General features: G+C 46.7%; 2 protein-coding genes across 2 annotated transcripts; one reads left to right on the top strand and one right to left on the bottom strand.

Moving 5' to 3' along the window:
- Positions 1–718: 718 nt before the first annotated feature.
- wif1 (wnt inhibitory factor 1) lies at positions 719–10,299 on the bottom strand. The gene is made up of 10 exons (XM_067254802.1): positions 10,154–10,299; positions 9,830–9,969; positions 7,356–7,464; positions 7,082–7,222; positions 4,801–4,896; positions 3,827–3,922; positions 3,446–3,541; positions 1,945–2,040; positions 1,631–1,726; positions 719–859 (listed from the first exon to the last, which is right to left on the bottom strand). Exons 1-10 carry the CDS (start codon positions 10,293–10,295, stop codon positions 729–731), a joined length of 1,143 nt encoding a protein of 380 aa, XP_067110903.1. The 5' UTR covers positions 10,296–10,299; the 3' UTR covers positions 719–728.
- Positions 10,300–11,654: 1,355 nt separating this feature from the next.
- Positions 11,655–21,313, top strand: lemd3 (LEM domain containing 3). The gene is made up of 13 exons (XM_067254659.1): positions 11,655–13,120; positions 15,089–15,129; positions 15,390–15,459; positions 15,711–15,787; positions 16,008–16,087; positions 16,206–16,351; positions 16,586–16,687; positions 16,809–16,911; positions 17,213–17,385; positions 17,564–17,645; positions 17,760–17,865; positions 18,209–18,287; positions 18,528–21,313. Exons 1-13 carry the CDS (start codon positions 11,656–11,658, stop codon positions 18,683–18,685), a joined length of 2,682 nt encoding a protein of 893 aa, XP_067110760.1. The 5' UTR covers position 11,655; the 3' UTR covers positions 18,686–21,313.
- The last annotated feature ends 324 nt before the right edge of the window (positions 21,314–21,637 follow it).

A 21,637-nucleotide genomic window follows, 5' to 3' on the forward strand; every position in this document is an offset into this window, starting at 1 on the left:
CTTCTCCCAGCTGACTGATGTGACAGAACGAATAGCAAAGAATCCCCCTAAGAGCGTCTTTCAACCGACCTATCGTTTGGAAATCTAAGGATAAACTCGACCGTCTACGATCATGGACAGCGAATACACACCGACAGAAAAAGACAAACTGGTTTCCAAGATGGTGGAATGTGTGCCGTGTGCCCTTCCCTGACAGGCACACCCGCCTCCGTTCAGGGCACGGAGGGCTTGAGGGCAGCGCGCAGAGCAGACACCGCGGATCATCCGCCATCACAGAACAATAACTCGAGTGTGAGTCACCCCTCTCAGGTATTCAGGACTGCGCCTCCTCAAGGTGAATAGACGCTGTATTGACACGGACTGACAACACCCACACAGACTTCCTTCACAGACAATGAGGCATCTGAAAGGAACTCTTTTGAAGGATGGCCAGGTGAAATAAAAGCGGAAATAAAAACAAACAGAAAAGCCCAACCAAAGAACTCCCAGAAGACGGAGAATGGAGCAGGAGAGTGTTGTGTGATGGAGCGAGGCTGGGAGCAGCTGGCCTAATGTATTCTGGCCCAGGAGAGGGTAGTTGGGGAGGTGGGGGGGGTGAGGGTTGTGGTAGACTGGGTAAGTAGCCAGATAGTAGTGGTGGTTGGGTCTAAACCCCAAATGTTAGATATGCTACCACAGAGGGGTGTGGGTGGGTGAGTGGGGGCGGGGGAGGGTGGGGGGGCCCCCACTCACACCACATAGTTGGTCTCGGCTGGGCGGCTGGACTCCACCACGTCCTTCGCCTCCTTGGCAGACGACCCCTGCTGCTTGTGTTTAGGGCCTGAAAGTTGATGACCGTTTGCGGCAGCCCCTCGGGACCCTGAAATAGAGAGACAGAGAGAGAGAGACAGAGAGAGAGACAGAGAGAGAGACAGAGAGAGAGACAGAGAGAGAGAGACAGAGAGAGAGACAGAGAGAGAGACAGAGAGAGAGACAGAGAGAGAGAGAGACAGAGAGAGAGACAGAGAGAGAGACAGAAAGAAAGAAGAGAAGAGAAGGAAGCCGAGGGAATGGATACATATTCAAATTCAAAATCTTTTAAAATGTTGTCCTACACTGAGAGGACTGAGGCAAGGACTCAATCCCAGTCCTGTTTTCCCTACCCTTGTTTACAATACCCTGTTGTGCTTTGAACGCAAATGAAACACTAATGACCGCTAATGACATGAAAACCAAACAAACGGTGAATAAGTGGGCTATTCGTTTCCCTCAAATACATCCCACTCTAGCCCAGTCAGTCATTTCCTAATTGTGCGGTTTGATGTTTTCCACAGAATAAGGCCCGAAGCGCAGAGCAGGGAGGATGTGAAGCTAACCATGCTGGCATCTATTCATTGGTGTCTCCAGAAGCCGGAACCAGCTTTCTGGGGGTGTTGTGTTACAGTGGATTACATGTGCTCATCAACTTACAGGTGGCAGCTAACAGGCCAGGCTTGGGAAAAGGCTTTGGTGGTTTAGTGCGGGTGGGGCTTGGTGTGTGTGTGTGTGTGTGTGTGTGTGTGTGTGTGTGTGTGTGTGTGTGTGTAAAGGGGCTGAGGGGGTGGAGGGTATCGGAGGGGGGCTTTGTGGTGCGATCGTGTTTCAAACTCACTCTTGTTGCAGTGGCGTCCGTGCCAGCCATCCTTGCACTGACACTTGTTGGGCTCCACACAGGTCCCGTGTGTACCGCAGCTGGGCTCGCACACAGCTGCACCAACACACACACACACGCAAATCCATATAAACACACACACAGAGTAGCACATGCATGCCACACAAACACGCACAATGAAATTAGTATTCTCCAATTGCCTAAACTGTGTGCACTTCCAACATGCCTCCATGACATACGACTACTGTAAATGTACTGTATAAGAGCCCCACCCTACTGACGTAGTGATAACCAACAGGCCGTGGCAGGCTTACCCTTGGAGCACAGATCGCCATGGAAGCCCTTGCTGCATTTGCATTTGTTTCTCCCGGTGCACTTCCCTCCGTTTCTGCAGGATTGGCGACATTTACCTGGAGACATGGCGACAGGACGCAAGGATTTTTGGACTAACTTGACCTGTTCCAAAAAGGTCCCAGCAGACCTGTTCACTTCCAGGCTCCAGGTCCCAACTGACCCTTCTGCACCAACGCCGTCCTTAAAAACCACTCCCGACTGTTCCCCTTCCAAGATACCAAGAGAGGGATCCCATTTCAATACAACACCGATCCCAACGTGACGCCGTGACTGTCAAGTGGCAGAAATCCATTATCTTGGGTGTGGAAGGCATGAGACGGTTGACATGTCGAACGGGGGTGTCTTTTGGAGCACTTTGTGGGTCGTTGCGTCAAACTAGCAATTACATCACCGTCGACTCCAGGGTCTCCAGGGGGCCCCAGACAACGGATTTAAAAAACGGACTAAGGAAATGACAGCGGAGGTGTAAAAAGGAAATTCGACACCTTTCAAAAGCAGAGGCCTGGCGTGAGTGGATTGATCTAAGAGATTGTGTTCTACCTGCATATTTGATCAACACCCTACTGAATTTCAACAGGGCTTTTGTTCTCCGACGTATCAATGAAATTCATATCCGTGGAAAGGGACAATGGAGGAAAGCTACTTCACAAAAAGAGCAACTTCACAAAGCCCATAACTGCTCCTCTTTTTTCCCCTTTCAAAGCACGTTTCAACTTCACAGAGGCTTCATGCGATATCACTTACGTCCGGGCTTTATTTTTGAAAAGCGCTTTTTTGATATGGCTGTATGATCAAATATCAGATGTGGAGCTTTACATTGTGGGGTGCAACTTTGAACAAGCGATGCATCACAAGAGAGACAGAAAAAAAAGAGATGCCGTTTAGATCCCCTTTGAGCTGTGGCACTTTATGACACACCAGGATACAAGCTGGAAGGAACTTAATGAATAGACTGGGTTGGTTACTGACTCACTTGCATACACGTACAAGGTCATAACTCACATCCCCGTAGTGACATCATAACCACGTAACCAGAATGGTCTAAAAACGAAAGCCATTAACGTCAAGCACGACCCCAAAACAGAACACGTGGAGCCCTGTCGGTGACACTGGCATGGGAGTGTGTTGTTAACCGTTACTTTGCGTAAACAGCAGTTGGTGCTGGGTGAGGCAGCTTCTTCCTCTGCCCACAGCGGCGTTAGAATCTCATGACATCACTTGTTTACCCTGCACAGGGCTCCCCCTCAGTTGCCATCAGAGTGACAGCACACTTCAGGCTTCATTTGGGATGTGTGTTTTTTTTTTTTTGGGGGGGGGGGGGGGAGGGGGGGGAGGAGGTGATGTCACCATCACATCTAGGTGGCAATATGAGAGGAGCGCTTCTCTCAGACTGTACAGAAGAGGGGACACCGAGAGGGAGCGATGGAGGGATGGGGAGAAAAGGCGAAAGGAGGCACTCACTGAGCTCACAGCGCGTTCCCTCGTAGCCGGCGGGGCAGATGCATTTCCCTGGGTGGAAGCAGGTCCCTCCGTTTAAACACGTGGTGCTGCAGTTGGCTGTGAAGGGGTCAAGGGGTACAAACCGTTTTATCTGCATGACGTACCTTCATCGTGTCATGTATGTTGCAGAGAGAGAGAGAGAGAGAGTGAATTCGATTGGTCTGATCATTTACATGTAGTCATTTAGCAGACGCTCTTATCCAGAGCGACTTGCAGTAAGTACAGGGACATTTCCCCCGAGGCAAGTAGGGTGAAGTGCCTTTCCCAAGGACACAACGTCATTTGGCACAGCCGGGAATCAAACCAGCAACCTTCGGATTACTAGCCCAGGTGAGACTGTACCTTTGTCACAGCTGTCTCCGTAGTAACCAGGGGGGCAGATACACACCCCCGGACTCATACACAGGCCACCGTTCAGACACCTTGGGGAGCACAGAGCTGGGGGGAGAGAGAGAGAGATGGAAGGCAAGAAAGGAAAAGGAAGTCAAAAGCAAGCAGACAAGTCATCGAAAGGTTAAACACTGAAGCATTTCCCCCCCTAAACTGTGTAAACAACTAAAGCTTCGTTTCGATGTTGTCCATTTGAACTGTGCTTGTGAGAATGAGCACGTACAACTCCAGGTGCTGAACTTCATGGCGTTGTGATCACACCCGAGTGACTGTACGCCAACCCTTGCTGCCATGCAGAGCTCGTCACACACACACAATGTCACACACGACTACAAAGAAGGGAACCCAACCAGTGGCGTTCTGATCTAGGTGTCTCGCATACTGCAGTACAGAGGTATGAGACAGCCCAAAGTGTTTTTCCAGCTCTGCCTGGATAGCTGTCGAAACCCGTTCTTTAACGCTGCAAATAGATTAAAAACATATGCTTGTGCCACCCAACCTGGTCGGTCATTATTCTTTTTTCAGTCTGGAAAAAAGAAAACCTCTAAAATACATTTGCCCTTTATTTAAGTAGTCTACATGTACCAGACTCACAGTGCTATGTAATTTTCATCATCATCTTTTTTTTTTTTTTTTTTTTTACCCGCTGCCTTAAGGCAAAGTGAAACCATAACAGCATAACCTTTGCACATCCACTAATACTTTCAAATGCATTGTGGGTATTGCATTGTTTAAGGTCTCGTGTCATACTATACACCGCTTTAAAATGATACTTTTCTTTTTGTTGAAACAATCAATGTACGGTCGATGTGGGGGTGCTCTTTAAAGACTAAGTAAGAACAGACTTTTGGGTATTCACACACCATGGCTTTGGTAACCAACATTTCATGCGGGTTTTGTCTGGTATTATTTTGGTATGATAGTACCTTTCTCACAGTGTGGGCCGTAGAAACCATCCTGGCACTCACACACCTGCCTCTCGTTGCAGAAGCCTCCATTGCGACACCCCCCGGGACACTTAGCTTTGGAGAGAGAAAGAGACAGAGAGAGAGAGGGAGAGAGAGAGAGAGACAGAGAGAAAGAGGGAGAGAGAGAGACAGAGAGAGAGAGGGAGAGACAGAGAGAAAGAGGGAGAGAGAGAGACAGAGAGAGACAGAGAGAGAGAGGGAGAGAGAGACAGAGAGAAAGAGGGAGAGAGAGAGAGACAGAGAGAGACAGAGAGAGAGAGGGAGAGAGAGAGAGAGACAGAGAGAAAGAGGGAGAGAGAGAGAAAGAAAAATCAGGCATGTATAAAGTCTTCCATGCTCCCTCCCTCTTTACACCATCCATAGCCTGCTGTTTCCAAAGACCACTTCATGTGCACACAGACATTCCAATAAAATGGCACTGAGAGCCATAACAGGGTAGGTTCAAGGCAGTGAATACCAGCTTTTCACAAACAATTTTGAGGGAAGTCTTTGAGGTGGGCACATAATGTCAACAGCCCTGTCAAACACTTTGCAGCCTTTCTGGATCGAAGACCCATCACCGTGTGAGGAATCCTTTCTTCTAAATACTGTCTCCAAAGGCCATGTGGCTTATAGTCACAATAAAAGCCTTACTCCTGTTCGGAGACAACGTCGAAGACGGCTACAGACTTTGTTTTTCCGGCAATTTCCTCTGCGTCGACCAACAAGAGTGCTGTCCAACGGATTTGCAAGAGATGACCAGTTGCCTTTGGCGTTTCCATAAAGGAAATAAAATGTGTTATCAGGCAAAGCGCCTGTCTTGTTTGCTTATGAGACAACCAATGTCTGGAGAGGGGTTCTGGTTTGAGTTTGCTCAGGATTACGTTGGACATTGTGATACCATTACCTCTAAGCAGGCAAGCTTGACAATTGTTCACCTAACTTAAAAAAATGATCAAATCATGATCCTGTCTTATGGTCCATTCCCTCATTACCATAAAGGTGCACGCAAGATAAAGAACGCATTGCGACTTTTGTTTGGTATACAATCGCTAAACGTTCAGGTTTCGTAAAGCGACACCACATTCTATGGAGAAGATCATGTAGCTTTACTGCCACTCTCGGAAGTCTGGTCGTTACTGTGCTTCCTGTAACCGATATCGAGTGCCCCCCTAGCTAGTATTATTCCCTGCTACTGTTGCTGCCCTCAAGTCAGAGTTTGTGAGGCGTTGGACAGCTGTCACTGAGATATGCTGTGCCTGAGAACCTGCTTCCTGTGTTGAAAGCATTGGGGGCCGGAAGCATCCGTGGGTCTCTGATGCGCACATGCCGGGGTCAGGCTTTGTGTGTGTGTGTGTGTGTGTGTACGTGTGTGTGTGTGTGAGAGAGAGAGAGGTGGAAAAGGGTTTGTGTGCACTACACACAGTGCATACGTCTCTCTCTCTCTGTAGAGATCCAGCTATCTATTTACATACAGTAAATAGTTGTGGTAAATGTGCGAGTGTGTCTGTGTGTGTGTGTGTGTGAGCCTGTGTGTAACCAGGCAAGGTTCATGCAGAGTCCAGCTCTTCCCATGGCTGCAGCTGGTTGCATTTGCATGACATCACAGCCCAACTATGGCCTTTGTGCTGGTCACTGATTGGCAGGTCGCGTCACTCTCTCCCCTCGGTCACAAAGCAGCCCCAGTGCCCCCTTCAATGGAGATTAGCCCCGCCCCCCCGGCTTCAGTGGAGATTAGCCCCGCCCCCCGTCTTCAATGGATATTAGCCCCGCCCTCGGCTTCGGTGGAGATTAGCCCCGCCCCCCGTCTTCAATGGAGATTAGCCCTGCCCCCGTTTTCAGTGGAGATTAGCCCCGCTTTGACCAGGAGCAGAGCCCGCGGGGCCTGCTCCGCTGGTACATTCCATCACCAGCAACAGCAGCAGCAGCGAGGCACAGATGGACCTCCGGATCAGATCCAATTACTCTTCCCTCCAGTGATGGGGGCCTGACCTCGTAGTCTGGGCACATGTGCTCTCCCATCCATGTATCTGTGACATACATCCTGCTCCTCTGCTCCCGCCACCACGGCTAAATGGACGCAGGCGAAGACTGGTTTTCATTGAATGCTGCATTGTGGGATTCCCTCTCATAGCAGGTATCATAGAAGTGAGCTTCTTAGCCAGAGGAGATCGTATGAACACATGGGTGCATGTGCTGGTGATGGTCGTTTCGGTGTTGCTCACTTCTCTTTCTTTCCGTTTTCTTTCCTGTCTCTTACCTCTTTGGCAGGTTTTGAAGAATATGGCGTTGTGCGGTGTTCTCAGGATGGTGTTCCCGCCCGCGTCCATGACCAGGATGGTCACCTCGAAGGCTGCTACGCCGTCCTGGTCGCCAAGGCAGGGGAAACCAACCTGCACCACTGGAAGATACACACACACACAAAATGCAGTGTCACATCATATTCTACTCTGTAGTTCATCCGTGCAGGGAAAGCCACTGGACCTAAAGTAAGGATCCCCGCTGTGTCTGAACAGACACTGTCCACTGCTCACCTGAGGGCTTCCGTGGCACCGAGCCCAGCAGAGGAACGTTGACGGTGGGGTTGTCCATGATGTCTTTGTCCAAGGAGCGCAGGGTCTGGAACTCGTAGAAGTACTCGGCCTGCAACGCGCCCCAGGAGAGGAGATGTCACAGGTGTCAGAACAGAACCTTCCAAGAACCGATCTCAAAGAATGGCCGTTGAGACGCTTTTCAAAACGTCTATGGCCCCGATCCAGTGAACCCAGCACTGCTGGGCATCACAACTCAACCCTAGGAAAAACCCCAACCATAAAACACTGCATAAAATCTACTGATCTTCCTGAAGCTGTGGTTGTGGGCCAAACTTCCACTGTGGGCCTTTATCATGGGCCAAAAACACTGGAGGTAAGGCTGTAAATTTGGTCATGCTACTTAAATCACAACAACAATCCAGCCCAAGTGAATGGACAGGAGGGCTAGCGTTGGTGCGAGGTGTTTCTGAGTGTGGGTATGTGTGTCGGTAGGCCCAGCGGTGTGACAGAACAAGTGTGTTCCCCTTCACAGTCATGTGGCTCCTCACCTTCAATAATGTCTTTCCCCTTTGAAAGTTACACACTTGTCAGATGATAGAGGCAGCATGGCACAACACAAACAAAAAGGCCTGAGAAAGAGATGAAAGCGCCCCCAAAAAAAGGAGAGGCAGCGATTTTCCTCTCTGCGCATTATTTCCCAATGTAAGAGCATGGCCGTTTGATGAAGGGAAAAGTACACAAGCCGTGTGGAGAACCCACCTAATCCTGCAGCTGAATGGTAATAACCAACACAGATAACTCTCGCGGCCAGCCTTTTATGCCACCGGCCTTTGTTCTTAAGCCTTGGCGGCTGCCTTTGAAGTGTGGGGGTAACAGAGCCCAGGAAAGAGAAGGGCCCTCTCTCTCTCTCTCTCTCTCTCTGTCTCTCATTCGCCGCCCGACATGCCATTTGCGGATTCTGATCTCAGTATGTGTGTGTGTGTGTGTGTGTGGACAGACCATTAGTTAGTCCCAGCTTCGAAGCATCAGGAAATGGGATACAAATATGTTGCCTCATCTGTAATTTGTCAAATGCAATCTCATCTGTAATTTGTGGCAGTGACACCCTGAGATGATCTCATGGGAAACAACTCATTAAAGTGCCTGGAAATAAATTTAAGCACGTCAATGAATGCCTACTTTCCTAAAGTCTCCGCATAAGGGCTTTCCTTGTCCTTTTAACGTCATGCTAGATTATTCTACTTCTTACAGGACCTCAATTTACCTCCACTATATCCTCATCACCATCAAATATCACTGTTCCTCGCATGCCGATACATGGTGTGTGTGTGTCTGTTTGTCAAGCTGTGGAGAAGAAGCCATTTTGATAATGAGTGAAAGGGGCTGCATGACCTCCCAGTGAGATGTGAGGTCATGCATCTCTGACCTGTTTACAATGTTGCACGTGGCCCCTGGGATTCCATAAAGAGCCCCCTCATGTGGCAGAGGAGCATGGAGGAAGGTATACATGTCCCCTGTGTACCATTTGCAAATACTTTCCTTAAATGCATCTCTAGAAGTGCAAGGTTAAGCTAATGATTTGCATATCTCAAAATTTTCTTCTGTAATATCATGTGCTGTACTGAATTTATCCAAACCTTTTATTATGTCTTGCCATTTTAGCAAGTTGTAATTTTTAGTTTGGCAGGTGATAAGGGTTGCGTCAATGAGTTAGGCTACTTTCCAGTTATTCAGCCTGAGAAATCTGGAAATGTGATGTCTGCATGATGTGAGTTTCAGATCTTTTTGCTACTGTGAATGTCAGACCTGTTACTCATAACGATTATTTTGAACAAGCAATAACACCATACAGACAGCTATCGCAAATGGAACTTTCCCCCTCCAATAAAGCGCGCGTTCTGGCACGCGTCTGAGAATTTGACCAATGTTTTCAATGCGCAGATGGGCCAGATGTTTGGCACATGCCTGAAGAGGCGGCCTTGCGGCAGCTTTGCGCTTTGATCCGTGGGGGCAGGTCTACGACACCAAGATGTAAAATACCGCAATGGGAATTTGAATATTAAGAAGGATACTTCTGGTCGTCTAAAAAAAAAGTCTGTTCTACTACTGTTCGCGTATCATGACCAAAACAATAGCTTTAAACTTGATTATGATCACTTTCAAGCAAAAGTGAGCAATTTTTAATCAATAAATGTTCCACATTCTGGGTGAAGTAATATGGAACCCTAAATACCTTACGAAATATATTTATTAGCTCATGCAGTATAGCCTACAGTCTCAGTCAGACATTTCATTCAATATTTCAATACATATTGTTATAAGTAGGTTAATTAACATAATATACATAATAAACAACAAATTCGTCGTTTTCGTAAGAACAGTGCCCCGATATAGGCTACCACTTGAGTTGCTATTTTACGTTACAAAATAGTCTAGCACACATCGAAATATTACAAGCTACCAGACTATCCTACCTGCTCCGTAGCTTGCCAGGTGAAGTTCACGTGGTGGATATTGACAGGTATTGCGGGCATTCGTTGCTGTGCCTTTCTGAAGTCGTGTGTGAATGGGGCCATTTTCCCCTCGGACACGATCAAAATATCTTCTTCAAACCCTGTGAAAAAATGTGTTTCTAAACGATCTTAGACGAATATGATTGTATTGCACAATGCTTCAAACTTAGTCAAATCTAAAGTTATCGCCCACTTTTATGAGTGCGCAAATGAAAAGTAACTTATATGCAATTTCTGGCACTGATATTCTCTTATATTTGTTAATTGCAAAAGTACACTATTTACCAATTAGGATCCTGGCTTGGTTGGCATCAATCCACATGTACAAACTTCCTTGATCTTGTGCAGCTTTGGCAATCAAACCACCCAAAAGTAAAACAAAACAGGTTTTGATGGGGGAGAGAAAAGCAGGTGTCACAGTCACCATTCTGAGCAGCTTCACAACCAATATCGAAAAGAAGAGTGTCCCTCGCTCCTTCGTAGCCTATGAAGTTCTGTGGTGTGCACTGTACTCAGCAGCCTTCTTAATTGATAGACTGAAGAGCCTGTGCCTCGTCACAAGGTACTTGTACACACCGGCAGTGCAGGGAGGGGTTATGACCACTGGGTGGCAGAGTGAGAAAGAAACACGATCTTGACAAGTCTACACCACTCATTGTCTCATGGTAAAAAAAAAGTTTGATTTATCAAACAAGCAAAAGCTTATATTAACTAGTTAGTAGTCTACTGTGCACTAAAACTGCAACACAGTCACTTTGGTGAAATGTTACCCTTATGGAAACCAGGTAAATATCACTTTAGGCTTTATCAAAGAGGAAAACGTGATGAAAAACACGTCCTAATTACATAGCGACTATCAGACAAATCTGAAGCCTCCCTATCGAAACAATAGAGACCATCTAATGCAATTGTTCAATTCAAAACGGTAGAATGTGAAGGGGAGAGGAGACGGGATGAGTGGAGAGGGGGATGGGGTCGGCTGGGGCCTGGGGGAAGGAAAGACGAATCATCCTCCTGTGTGGTCTGCTGTCAATGGGTCTGTCTCATAAGGTTCATAGGCTTTCAAAGATAAACTTTGCTGGAAGTCACATGTGCGGTTGAAAGGTGTATTACTATTATGTGGCAGACCATTTGAAAACGATGTCTGTAGAGTCCACTGGTAGCCTATGGGGAAACTAGAGAATATGCATTCATTTTCATCTAATTTCTCAGAGAAGATTAAATGGATTAAGAATTATTTTTTGAATAAGAATGCAATATACAGATAGGCCTACAATGCAAACAAAAAGCTCAATACATGATAAAACGAAAATGAAGTGAAATAGTATCAAAATGTTTAATACCATACAATTGTTTAAACGTGAGCCCGAATGTTAGATTTTGATATTTGAGACTTTATTTAATGAGATTTAGCTCCACAATTACCTCGATTTACTTGGGAAATATTTGATTCGGTAAACAAATAGGGCAATAGAATGAAAAACAATGAAATACAAGAATATAATGACTCCATTCTCCAAACCATGTTTAGAATTCAAAAGTAAACATTCCAAAACATTTATGAATGGCAACAGAAATTTTACACTATAAACATATTCGTGTATTATGTGGATACGGCTTTTGGACGTAGATTGATAACCATTGAAGGCAGGTAAATACAGTCTGCCCCCTACAGACTGTTCGCTTCATCAGCAGACAAGCTTTTCTTTTTTTTTTACTAGTTTGCAGTCTGTCTGCTACTTTTACATCACTTCCGTCACAGCTTTCTGTGAGAGTTTCGAGCAAAGATGGCGGCAGCACAGCTAACGGATGAGGAGCTTTTCTCTGAGTTAAAGCGCTTTGGATTCACCCCAGGCCCGGTTACCGAAAACACACGCCCCGTATATTTAAAGAAATTGAAGAAACTGCGCGAAGAGCAGCAACAGCGAGGATCTCGATCGGGAAAAACGCGCAACAGCGGTAGCATCAACAACAACAGTAGTGGCGGAGGCAACAGCAGTAACACAGCGGCGGGAGCTTCGGGATTCGGAGCCAGGCCAGCCAGCAATGACGTCACGCACCTGAGCCCTAGCAAGAGCCCCGGCGGTCGTCCGGCCCTGAACGAGAAGCGTGCCGGTGGAACAGGGAAGTTCGTTCTGGGCTTTAGCTCGGACGAATCGGATGCTGAGCTACCACCGAAAAAAAGAGGCCTGAACCACAGCGGCAGGAGAGACCGTGGCTCCGGGTATCAACAACAACCGCAGATCAGGCCTACAGGAACACCCATCACCGCTCAAAAGAGTCAAAGAGTGTACGTGAGTAACAGCAACCATTCTTTTCCTGGACCACCGGAGAGTAGAAGGAGCGGGTCTGGGACTGTTGGGTGGGTAGAAAGAGGAAAATCGAGCCTCGAGGTTTCGCGTTCAGCAAAGGCGGAGGGGAGTGGTTACGAGGAGCCGGAGGAGGAGGACGATTATGAGGGGAAGAATGAGAGGGACTCTCGGTCTCTCAATGGTAGCAGGGCGTCCTACTTGAATACTAGTAAGCTAGTCGGGGATTACTCTGATTCGGACGAGGAGGAGGAAGAAGAGGGCATATCAGCGTTTGACCGTCAACGCGAACGCCGTCTGAACTCCAGACGGAGTCTCTCAAAATCGGCCTCGTCTCCCTTTAGAAGTGCCAGGGGGTCGGAGAGCGGCCAGGAAAAGACGGGAGGCGCAATCAGAGTAAATGACACGCCTGGCGCTAGGAGTCTAGACATGGTGGGAGACCGGGGGGAGGAGGAAGAAGAAGACGGAAAGAAGAGAGGCCCCGGCGAATCGGCTCTCAGTGGCGGCCTGCTGAGTCGCAGTTACCCCAGGAGGTCCATCTACGTGTCGGCTGTCATGGGAGAAAGCGGCAACAACAGCCCCTCGGCGTACAACAAAAACCACGTCGACAGCGGGGACGGCGCCACAAGTAGCAGCCGATTCAGCATTGGACTGAGACCAAGGTTTCCAAGTAACACCCTGTCTGCGACCTACCGGCCCAACCATTCGAACCACACAGGAACCAACCATGGCTACAGCCATGCCATGCTTAAGCAGAAGCTTACGGTTCCAGAAGACGAGCTTCTACAGCAGTTTAAAAGGGAAGAGGTGTCCTCCACCGGTGGGTTCAGCGCACACTACCTGTCCATGTTCCTGTTGACGGCGGCCTGCCTGTTCTTCTTACTGCTGGGCCTCATGTACTTGAGAATGCGAGGTTCTGGAGCATCCGACGTCGATGTTGTTAGTAAGTACATTAGATATTCTCTATGTTTGTCTTTTTGTCAAATCCATATTTTCTAAAATGACCAGTGTTGGGATGTGGGGATTACTGTTTGGGGTTGCATGAGAAGGGGTAGTACAATGGAGTTTGATTTTGGAACTTGGTTTTCATGGTAAAATGTTTTGAAACTAGGCCAGTCTGTCTGTTACTAAGAGAGTGGGTCGTCTATTGCTTCCATCTGGCTACATTTAAGTCTATGCTATTTGTGGAGATATCAGCAGGGTTACAGAAAACAATGGTTTGTGGACCTACGTCCCATTCCAGTTTATATATCATCCCCACTATGCCGATCGAACAAGACTTTTTTTTATACAGCCTAAGCTTACCCTAACCTAGTGAGGTGTCACTCTCAAAGTTCACACCCTTCAAGGGTGTCCAGGAAGTTGCTCTTCACTTTAACCAATGTGACACTTGGTAGCAAGAAGCAGATAGCTGTATTTGCATGTCAAAATAAGGAGTACCCCCCAAAGCCCTAGCACTCATCAACACTGCTGGGCTCACTTCCTATGGTGTGATTCCCCCATCACCCCAGGCTCCTAGTACTACATCATTAAGCCATGCCTTACTAATGAGATTTGCACTCTTTGTAAGCATGAAAACTAGCGTGTCAGACAAATTAGCAGGTATTAAAGGTGAAGCTGAGTTCTCATGAGTCCCTCGACGTATGGCCTACCAACCTCGGATCAGTTGAAGCCCAGTTAAAGGTCCTTTAACTGGGGCATGTGCAGGTGGCACCTTGTTAATGGTTTCTGTTAGCCCCCCCCCCCCACACACACACACACAAGCGTTGTCAAACCCCATGATTTCACCGGTGCTGTGGAATTCTCATGAAACATGAAATATTTAAGAATCCCTTTTTTTTTTTGACACTGTTGTGAAGGAGAGCGAGAGTGGATGGGGTGGGGAGTCTGCGTGCTAGGCTAACATGGGGTCCAGATGTAGGGCACACACTAAAGCTGCAAGTAGGGAAGAAATACATAGCAAGACAATGTTGAGAGGGGAAACTCCGAATAATGAAATGACTATCAATGGCGTGCCTGACATTCCCAGGAAAAGAGCCTGGACTAAAGAGCGCGTGGCAGACATCTAGGTCACAGACAAGCTAAACCGTCCTAATTGTTTGGTGTTCTGGGGACACGCGGAGCCGCCTGGACTGACCAGCCAGCCATACCCGTGGCTGTCTGCATGACTGGCAACCACACACACACACACACACACACACACACACAAACACACACACACACACACACACACACACACACACACACACACACACACACACACACACACACTGACTAGAGTCTGAGCGTTGCCCACAGACACTGGGTCAGAGCATCTTATGCCTATCCCAAAGGCAAATAAATAGAAGCTCTTCACTTATGCTGGCTGGTGATAGTCTGCTGATAAGTGTATTTTAAGCAATGCAAATCATCATCAAAAGCCACTGCTGTGCAAATTAATGCAAAACAATGCAAATGGTACTGCAACACATTGAACCTTTGGTGTGTAGATCCCAATTAGAAATGTGTAGCTCTGGGCCCGGTTCACGAGAAGTGATGATGCATTTCGCTTTCTGCTCATGCATGAAACAAATGTCACATTCTGTTGTTTGTTACACGAATGCATCCAGCCACCTCCATGATGTGGCTGTAACGGGTCACGCTCCCCACCACAGCTCAGGCTAATCCTGGGCAGCCTTCCAGATGTGGAGAGGGCTGCTCCATGTTCAGACAGTGACTCAAGTGTGAGGCGATACTCGATGCGCTGTAGTCTGCCCCTTCCTCCCCTTTCACACACAAACACACACACACACACACACACACCCACCTTCAGACTAGACAGTGTTGTGAAAGCCCTCCATTTGACTTATGTTTTTGACTATTTAAATGTGCCATTGTCTCAAATTGCTATATTCTGTGTCTTCCTTTGCAGTTAAGAACCACCCATTTGGCAGTTTCTTTGACAGTTCTTATGTAAGTATACTATGCTTTTCTATAGCCATTTTCTTGCCTTTTTTGTGGCTAGATGACCTCGTTATAGTAGCCTGTTTGCTTAAGGCTACTATCATCTGGAAAATAACATTCCAGTGCAACGCTTTTGTGATGTATAGCAAGTTCACCTGCTGTGTAAAAGAACTCAGTCACGACTCTGCCGCAGCATGGCCGCGGACATTTAGTATCACGTATCGCTGTTTGTCAGTGTGCTAACTTCAACAACTGATTTCTCCTAACAGACCGAGACGGAGAAGGACCTCATTCTAGAGCTCCTGCTCACCCTCCATGACCACCTGGCCCACATCGCAGGTACGAGTGCTACCTAGAGGCCATTTTGCTCCAGCGCGCGTGCGCTTTGACTGAGTTGTGATGGATTGTAGGGAAACGATGCATGTGTTTTTAATCATCACATTCAGGAGGTCTTTCCCAGGGAAGTAATTCCCCGAGCATTCGGTGATGTAGGATTGAAAATGTTGTTCGGTTGTGAATTGTCACGGAGCGCATTTGAGATTTTTCTCCGACTTTGAATTTGATTTGACACGATGGTCTGATTCCCACAGGTGAACATGATTGTAGAGACCCAGAAGACCAGACCAACCGGAGCCTGACGATAGACGAGGCGTCCAAATATCTTTGGGTGCGTTTATTTATTTTATTTGTACATTTCCAACTAAATCAGTGCTTCACTCACGCAACCCTTGTTCTGGTGCTGTCAACCAAAACTACAGTTTAAATAATTGAAACGCACCACAGAAGCTTTCTCATGTGAACGAAGCATGGGTTAGGTCACAGCCCCCCTTGTTGGAACCCAAAGTTTGCATTTCCGTACGGGTGTTCATCTTCCCTTTCGATTTCAGGCTCAAAAAGAGGACTACAAAAACATGGTCCTCAGTTCGCTTGAATGGATTATCCGAACAAAGGAGGATGTCGGGATACGGTATTTAGGATTTTCTGACTGCATTTCGTCTACATTTACCTCCTAGCCAAAGCCATTCGTTATACCTTCTACAAACCCACGTGACGCACCTTTTCTATGTTTTGTGTCCTAACATCAGGCTGATTGGGGCGAGTCCAGAGGAGGCTGTGACCGACGTGTCTGAGATCTCCAGCCTGGAGTCCACCCACCCCAAGATGTCCTTCCTCTGCCGTTTCCGACGGGCGTTCTTCACCGTCATCTACCGGGTCCTCTTTGTCCTAGCAGGTCAGAGACCTTGCCCCCCCCCCCCGCTCTCCCTCCTGTAAAAGAAGCACGTCGGTGTCAAATGAGTTTTGAAATGAGTTTTGAAAGTCTCTTGGAAGACATGTTTCGAGTGATTGTGCCTTAGCTGGTGAAACACAACTGAAAGCAAATAGCTTGTCTACCTAGTTAACCCTCAACCCCCCCCCCCCCCTCCCCCCTCTGCTTCTGGTCTTTCTTGCCTCTCTGTCTGTCTAGTAATTGGGCTCGTGTGGGGTCTGGTGTACTACATGAAATACCGCTGGAGGCGAGAGGAGGAGGAGACCAGACAGATGCACGGCCTCGTGGACAGAATCATCGGTACAGAGCCTCCCTGTCTACCACTTCACTTTTTCTCTCAGAATATCTACACGAAGGAGCACACAATTTGTGCCCGGGCCCGTTATCTCATTGTTGCGTTTTCGCTTGTCTGCATGCGTAGATGTGTTGAGTAGCCACAACGAGGCGTGCCAGGAGAACAAAGACCTGCAGCCCTACCTTCCCATCCCTCACGTCCGAGACTCCCTGGTGCCGCCCCCAGAAAGGTCAGTAGGTGGATCTGTGCAGAGTCAGGTGGCTGAGCGGTGAGGGAATCGGGTTAGTAATCAGAAGGTTGCCGGTTCAATTCCCCGCCGTGCAAAATGATGTTGTTTCCTTGGGCAAGGCACTTCACCCTACTTGCCTCGGGGGAATGTCCCTGTACGTACTGGAAGTCGCTCTGGATAAGAGCGTCTGCTAAATGAATAAATGTAAATGTGCAGTAACGCTGCGACGTACAGTCCCTTTTCACGACGGAAACTACAGACATGACAAAAGTACACGTCGTTTTTTTCTGTGACGTCACAGGATGAGAATGAAGAGGGTTTGGGACAAGGCCGTGAAGTTTATTTCCGCCAACGAATCGCGGATCCGGACAGAGTCCCAGAGGATCGGGGGAGCGGACTTCCTGGTGTGGCGGTGGATCCAGCCCTCGAGCTTGGACAAGTCTCTTGTGCACCACAAAGTGTGGCAAGGCAAAGGTACCCTTCACCCTGTGTGAACGCGCGATCACATAAAGTACCCCCATTTTCTTGCCTTGAAGCTTTGATTTGTGGAAGTGGATTATTGAATTGGAGGATTCACTTTATACTTTAAGAATAAGAAACGACATTGTGCCAGTATCTATCATTCCTAATCGATCCCTTTCCACTCCTTCAGCCTTTCCGCTTGACAAAGGGAACTCTCCACCCAACAGCCTAACACCGTGTCTGAAGATCAGAAACATGTTCGATCCAGTCATGTGAGTATTGCTCCTGAGCGGGGGGGGGGGGGGTTTGTTTGCGTGAATAAGGACATTCTCAATGACTCCATCACAAAGACCCAACCCATGACCTGTGTGTGTGTGTGTGTCTAGGGAGGTTGGAGAAAACTGGCATCTGGCCATCCACGAAGCCATCCTGGAGAAGTGCAGTGACAACGATGGCATCGTCCACATCGCTGTCGACAAAAACTCGCGCGAGGTGGGTGTCACATATAAGTCTCTCGGTTTCTCACCCCATAAAAACCTCCCATGTTTGACTTCTGTAAAGCCGGTGATTTTCTTTTCAACTGGTTTTCTCTTATGACGGTTGATTTACAATCCAAAACTTGCATCAAGGACGTCTTGCGCAACTAGGATGGAACTACTTTTGGAAGTCAGGTTTTAGCAGGTTTCTCAAAGCCTTTCAATGTCTCTCTGCCAACAACACTTCCACCACGCGTCTCTGATGTGGCTTGAACATCACACCAAGAGATTCGCCCCCAGCGGTAAGGCATCAAGGTTGCATCAAGGCTCCATTCTAACCTTTCCTCTGCTCCTCACAGGGCTGCGTCTACGTCAAGTGTCTCTCGGCAGAGCACTCAGGGAAGGCCTTCAAGGCGCTGCACGGCTCGTGGTTTGACGGTAAATTAGACTTCAATTAGACTTTCAATCACACGGCGATGCCGTGCACCATCTGACCAAGGCAGCTTTTGTATTTGTCCTTACACTGTTGTTTAAGTATTGACTTTCATTTCAGCGGGAAATAAAACATTGCCTTTGCACCAAGAAAATATGTATTTGTAAAAGAATTGATTTAAGTTGATGCTATCCGTTTGATATGTTAGTATTCGTTCATAGGTATCATCTCTCTCTCTCTCTCAGGTAAACTAGTGACGGTGAAGTACCTCCGCCTGGACCGCTACCACCAGCGTTTCCCCCAGGCCCAGGGCTGCAACACGCCTCTGAAGCCCTCCAGCACACACATGAACACCATGTCCCGCCTGCGTCACCGTACCGGCTCAGCCCTGGGCTTCTCCTGAGAGCGACCCGCCCCGCACCTCTCCCCCTCCTGCGCCACCTCCAAGCCCCTAACCTCTGCTCCCTGTCCTCACACCCCCTCCCCCTCCCCTCCATCGTGACACTAGGAACCTCGCAGTGCAGGACTCTTGACCAAACTGCTAAGCTGGAGATGACTGGGGGCGAAAGGTCCCATACAAGGCGACTGACTGACTTTGAGCCTTTCACTCCCATGTGCGTCCACAAGGAGGGGGGGGGGGGCGGCATTGGAGTTTTTTTTGTAAAGAGGGGTTTGAAAATGGTGAACTTGCAAGAACGGAGCTAGACGGAGCTTTTGCATGAGAAAGACGGCTTTTTCCCCGTGGGTGCTGCAGTGGACACTTATTATTTCTTTCTATTTTTGTATTACAAATGTTAAGGATGAAACCAGACGATTCCTGATGGCATATTTAAAAAGATGTACATGAAAGAGACCCTTTTTTTTCTCTCTCCTTCCCATCCTCTTTTTACAAAACTGGTCCCATGTGAGGAGTTTAGTTGGGGTAGACATGGAATAAATGCATGTGCTGTTTCAACAGCCTCTATTCAAGCTTTGAATTATAACATATAACGTGGATGTTTATTTCCTGAAGATGTTTGAGGCGATCCCAATGTTTTTTTTTTTTTTGTAGTATATATTTTTTTTGTCAAGCAAGGAAGGAAGGCACAAACGCGTAGATGGGGTGCTGTAAATATTATGTGAATGGTGGCGGTGGCTTCATTGAATTATCTGTATTAAAAGTAAATCATAAGCTCTTGTTTTCCTGCCAATACTCAGAACTTAGGTTAAAAACATCGGTAAAATATGGATGACGTCTTTGGATACACAGTGGTAGTTTTACACCCTTGACTTTTGGGCATTGTCAGGCTTCCCAGGGCTGTGTTTCAAAGTTAATGCTTCACATAGTAGGGGTCAATATCGTAGGTGTGCAGTCAGACGTATTATCCTTGGCTTGCTTCTTCATTTTATTCCACCTAATATACCTTCCCCTCCCAACTCAACAATAATTTGAATCTATCCCTTCAAATGATATTCCAAATGTATCGCCATGTATTTTTCTTACCGTTTCCAACAACGTTTTGGATTATAGGCTGATCATTATACCGGTTCATTCTCTTCCAGCTACACAGACCTTTTGTTGGGACTTTCTGACACACTTAAACTAATACAGAAAATTCCAGAAGGTTTATTGGATCACAGTGGCTCATGGGCCTTGCAGATACATGGGAGAGGGTGAGGGACTTTCTCAGTGCATTACCCTACAGTTGTCTTTGTCAGTAGAGCACATGATCAGAAGTTCCATAGGATCCCATACAGTTCTGCTTTTCTTTTGTCCTGCTCAAATTCCATGATTATTTCACTTGAGACAGACATGTTCCTGCCATGCTTCAAAATTGAATTTGTTAATACCGGTTCTTGATTGTGTATTCAGCCATGTTTATCATTCTAGACCTATTGTAATGTTATTGTTTTCCCCAGATTGATTGATAGACAGAACGCAGCCAATTGTTTTAGATGTAACGGGGAATGGTGTTAGAATGAATAATCTGATTTGCATATTTTTATTGTTTAACTCCCGAGTATTCCAACCCCCTGTGTGATTGCTTGTGAGTTAGCTGTTTGTGGTAGGCCGTATGTATTCATAAAATTTTAAAGATCAAAGGATTGCCACCATTTAGTTATATATTTTTCCTTTTTTAATGCAGTGTAGTGGATTGTGGGTTGCAGTATTTGCAGCAAGAGGTTGTACAATTGATGCACATTTAAAACGTTATTAACCTGGTGCATACTCTGCAGCGGATAACCTAATTGTGCCTTAACTTTGTGCTTTTTAATGACTGGCACTGCATTACTGAAGAATGTAAGGGGTTTATAAAAGTGTTTGAACAGGTACAATCGTTTAAAGGTCTAGGAAGGCCTGTCCAAGAAATTGTTCCAGACATGAATTTTCTCTTTGTCCTCTCAAATGTTCCTCCCTGACGTTTTACGATAATTGTTGTTGGACTTGGTTATTATCGTTTATAGATATTCTATGTGTTTACATTAAAGACAAGTGTTTTCCTCCCTATCTATGAGCAACCTCATTTTCACTTTAAACGATTGTACCCACTGCACAGAGCTGATATGGAAAAAATATATATAAATAAAAATGAAAAAATAAAGAGAACACTTTGCGAATTAAGCCAGTTGTTTTTGCTGTAACTTGAGTGCATCATGGTAATCTTTCTATTTTTGTATGTTTACAGCCTGATGTTGGTGCACCTGCAGGTTTTTTTTTCTTATGATGACTGTAAAGAGGGTGAATGTAAATGTTAGTTTGGTGTGGTGGCACTTCTCCAAGGTGGCGCTTGAACTTCAGCTGCATCCTTGATGTTTTCTTTTTTTCTGGTGTATTTTATGTAAACACTGTACATTTATAACTGTAACATGTACTATTATATGCAGCTTAATTTCCATTGCATTGTATTGTTTCGATTGACCAATATCCCTTACCTGCAAGCCAGAGGGGAAGGTGTACAATAATCCAGACATTTAAAAAGTCCAGATGTTTTAATGTAATTTGTCACATTGTCTTGTAAGAACGGCTCTAATTAAAGGTTTATTAGGGGTTTTTAATCGTGTCTTGTCCATTTATGCCGTACATGCGTCGACAATAAGAAATATCCCGAGCATAATATGTAATTAAATCGGTTAACAAAAAAAGAACGAGATGACAGGAAATTATTTACAAATGTCCGTTTGTCCGTGAGTAGGCTAACTTTGGACTCGTTCCAAGTGACGCACGATTAAATACACTGCCAGTAGGCTCAGTCGCATGACAGACAGGTCTACATTTGCTATAATATTCACATCTGCAACATTATAAAATGCATATGCACGTGTAAATAGTGGCCAGTTTTAAAGATTAGTTGGCGGCATGGTCCGACAGAATGAG

This window comes from Osmerus mordax, chromosome 17, assembly GCF_038355195.1.
Source record: "Osmerus mordax isolate fOsmMor3 chromosome 17, fOsmMor3.pri, whole genome shotgun sequence".
In the NCBI taxonomy this organism is placed as follows: domain Eukaryota; kingdom Metazoa; phylum Chordata; class Actinopteri; order Osmeriformes; family Osmeridae; genus Osmerus; species Osmerus mordax.

Coding starts and splice junctions, on each gene's coding strand:
- wif1 (XM_067254802.1), bottom strand. CDS start 10,295: ATGGTGACTGTGACACCTGCTTTTCTCTCCCCCATCAAAACCTGTTTT. Junction 7,223..7,355: donor GGTGCCACGGAAGCCCTCAG/GTGAGCAGTGGA, acceptor TGTATCTTCCAG/TGGTGCAGGTTGGTTTCCCC. Junction 3,542..3,826: donor CGGAGACAGCTGTGACAAAG/GTACAGTCTCAC, acceptor ACCCCTTCACAG/CCAACTGCAGCACCACGTGT.
- lemd3 (XM_067254659.1), top strand. CDS start 11,656: ATGGCGGCAGCACAGCTAACGGATGAGGAGCTTTTCTCTGAGTTAAAG. Junction 17,646..17,759: donor AACATGTTCGATCCAGTCAT/GTGAGTATTGCT, acceptor GTGTGTGTCTAG/GGAGGTTGGAGAAAACTGGC. Junction 17,866..18,208: donor TCGACAAAAACTCGCGCGAG/GTGGGTGTCACA, acceptor TGCTCCTCACAG/GGCTGCGTCTACGTCAAGTG.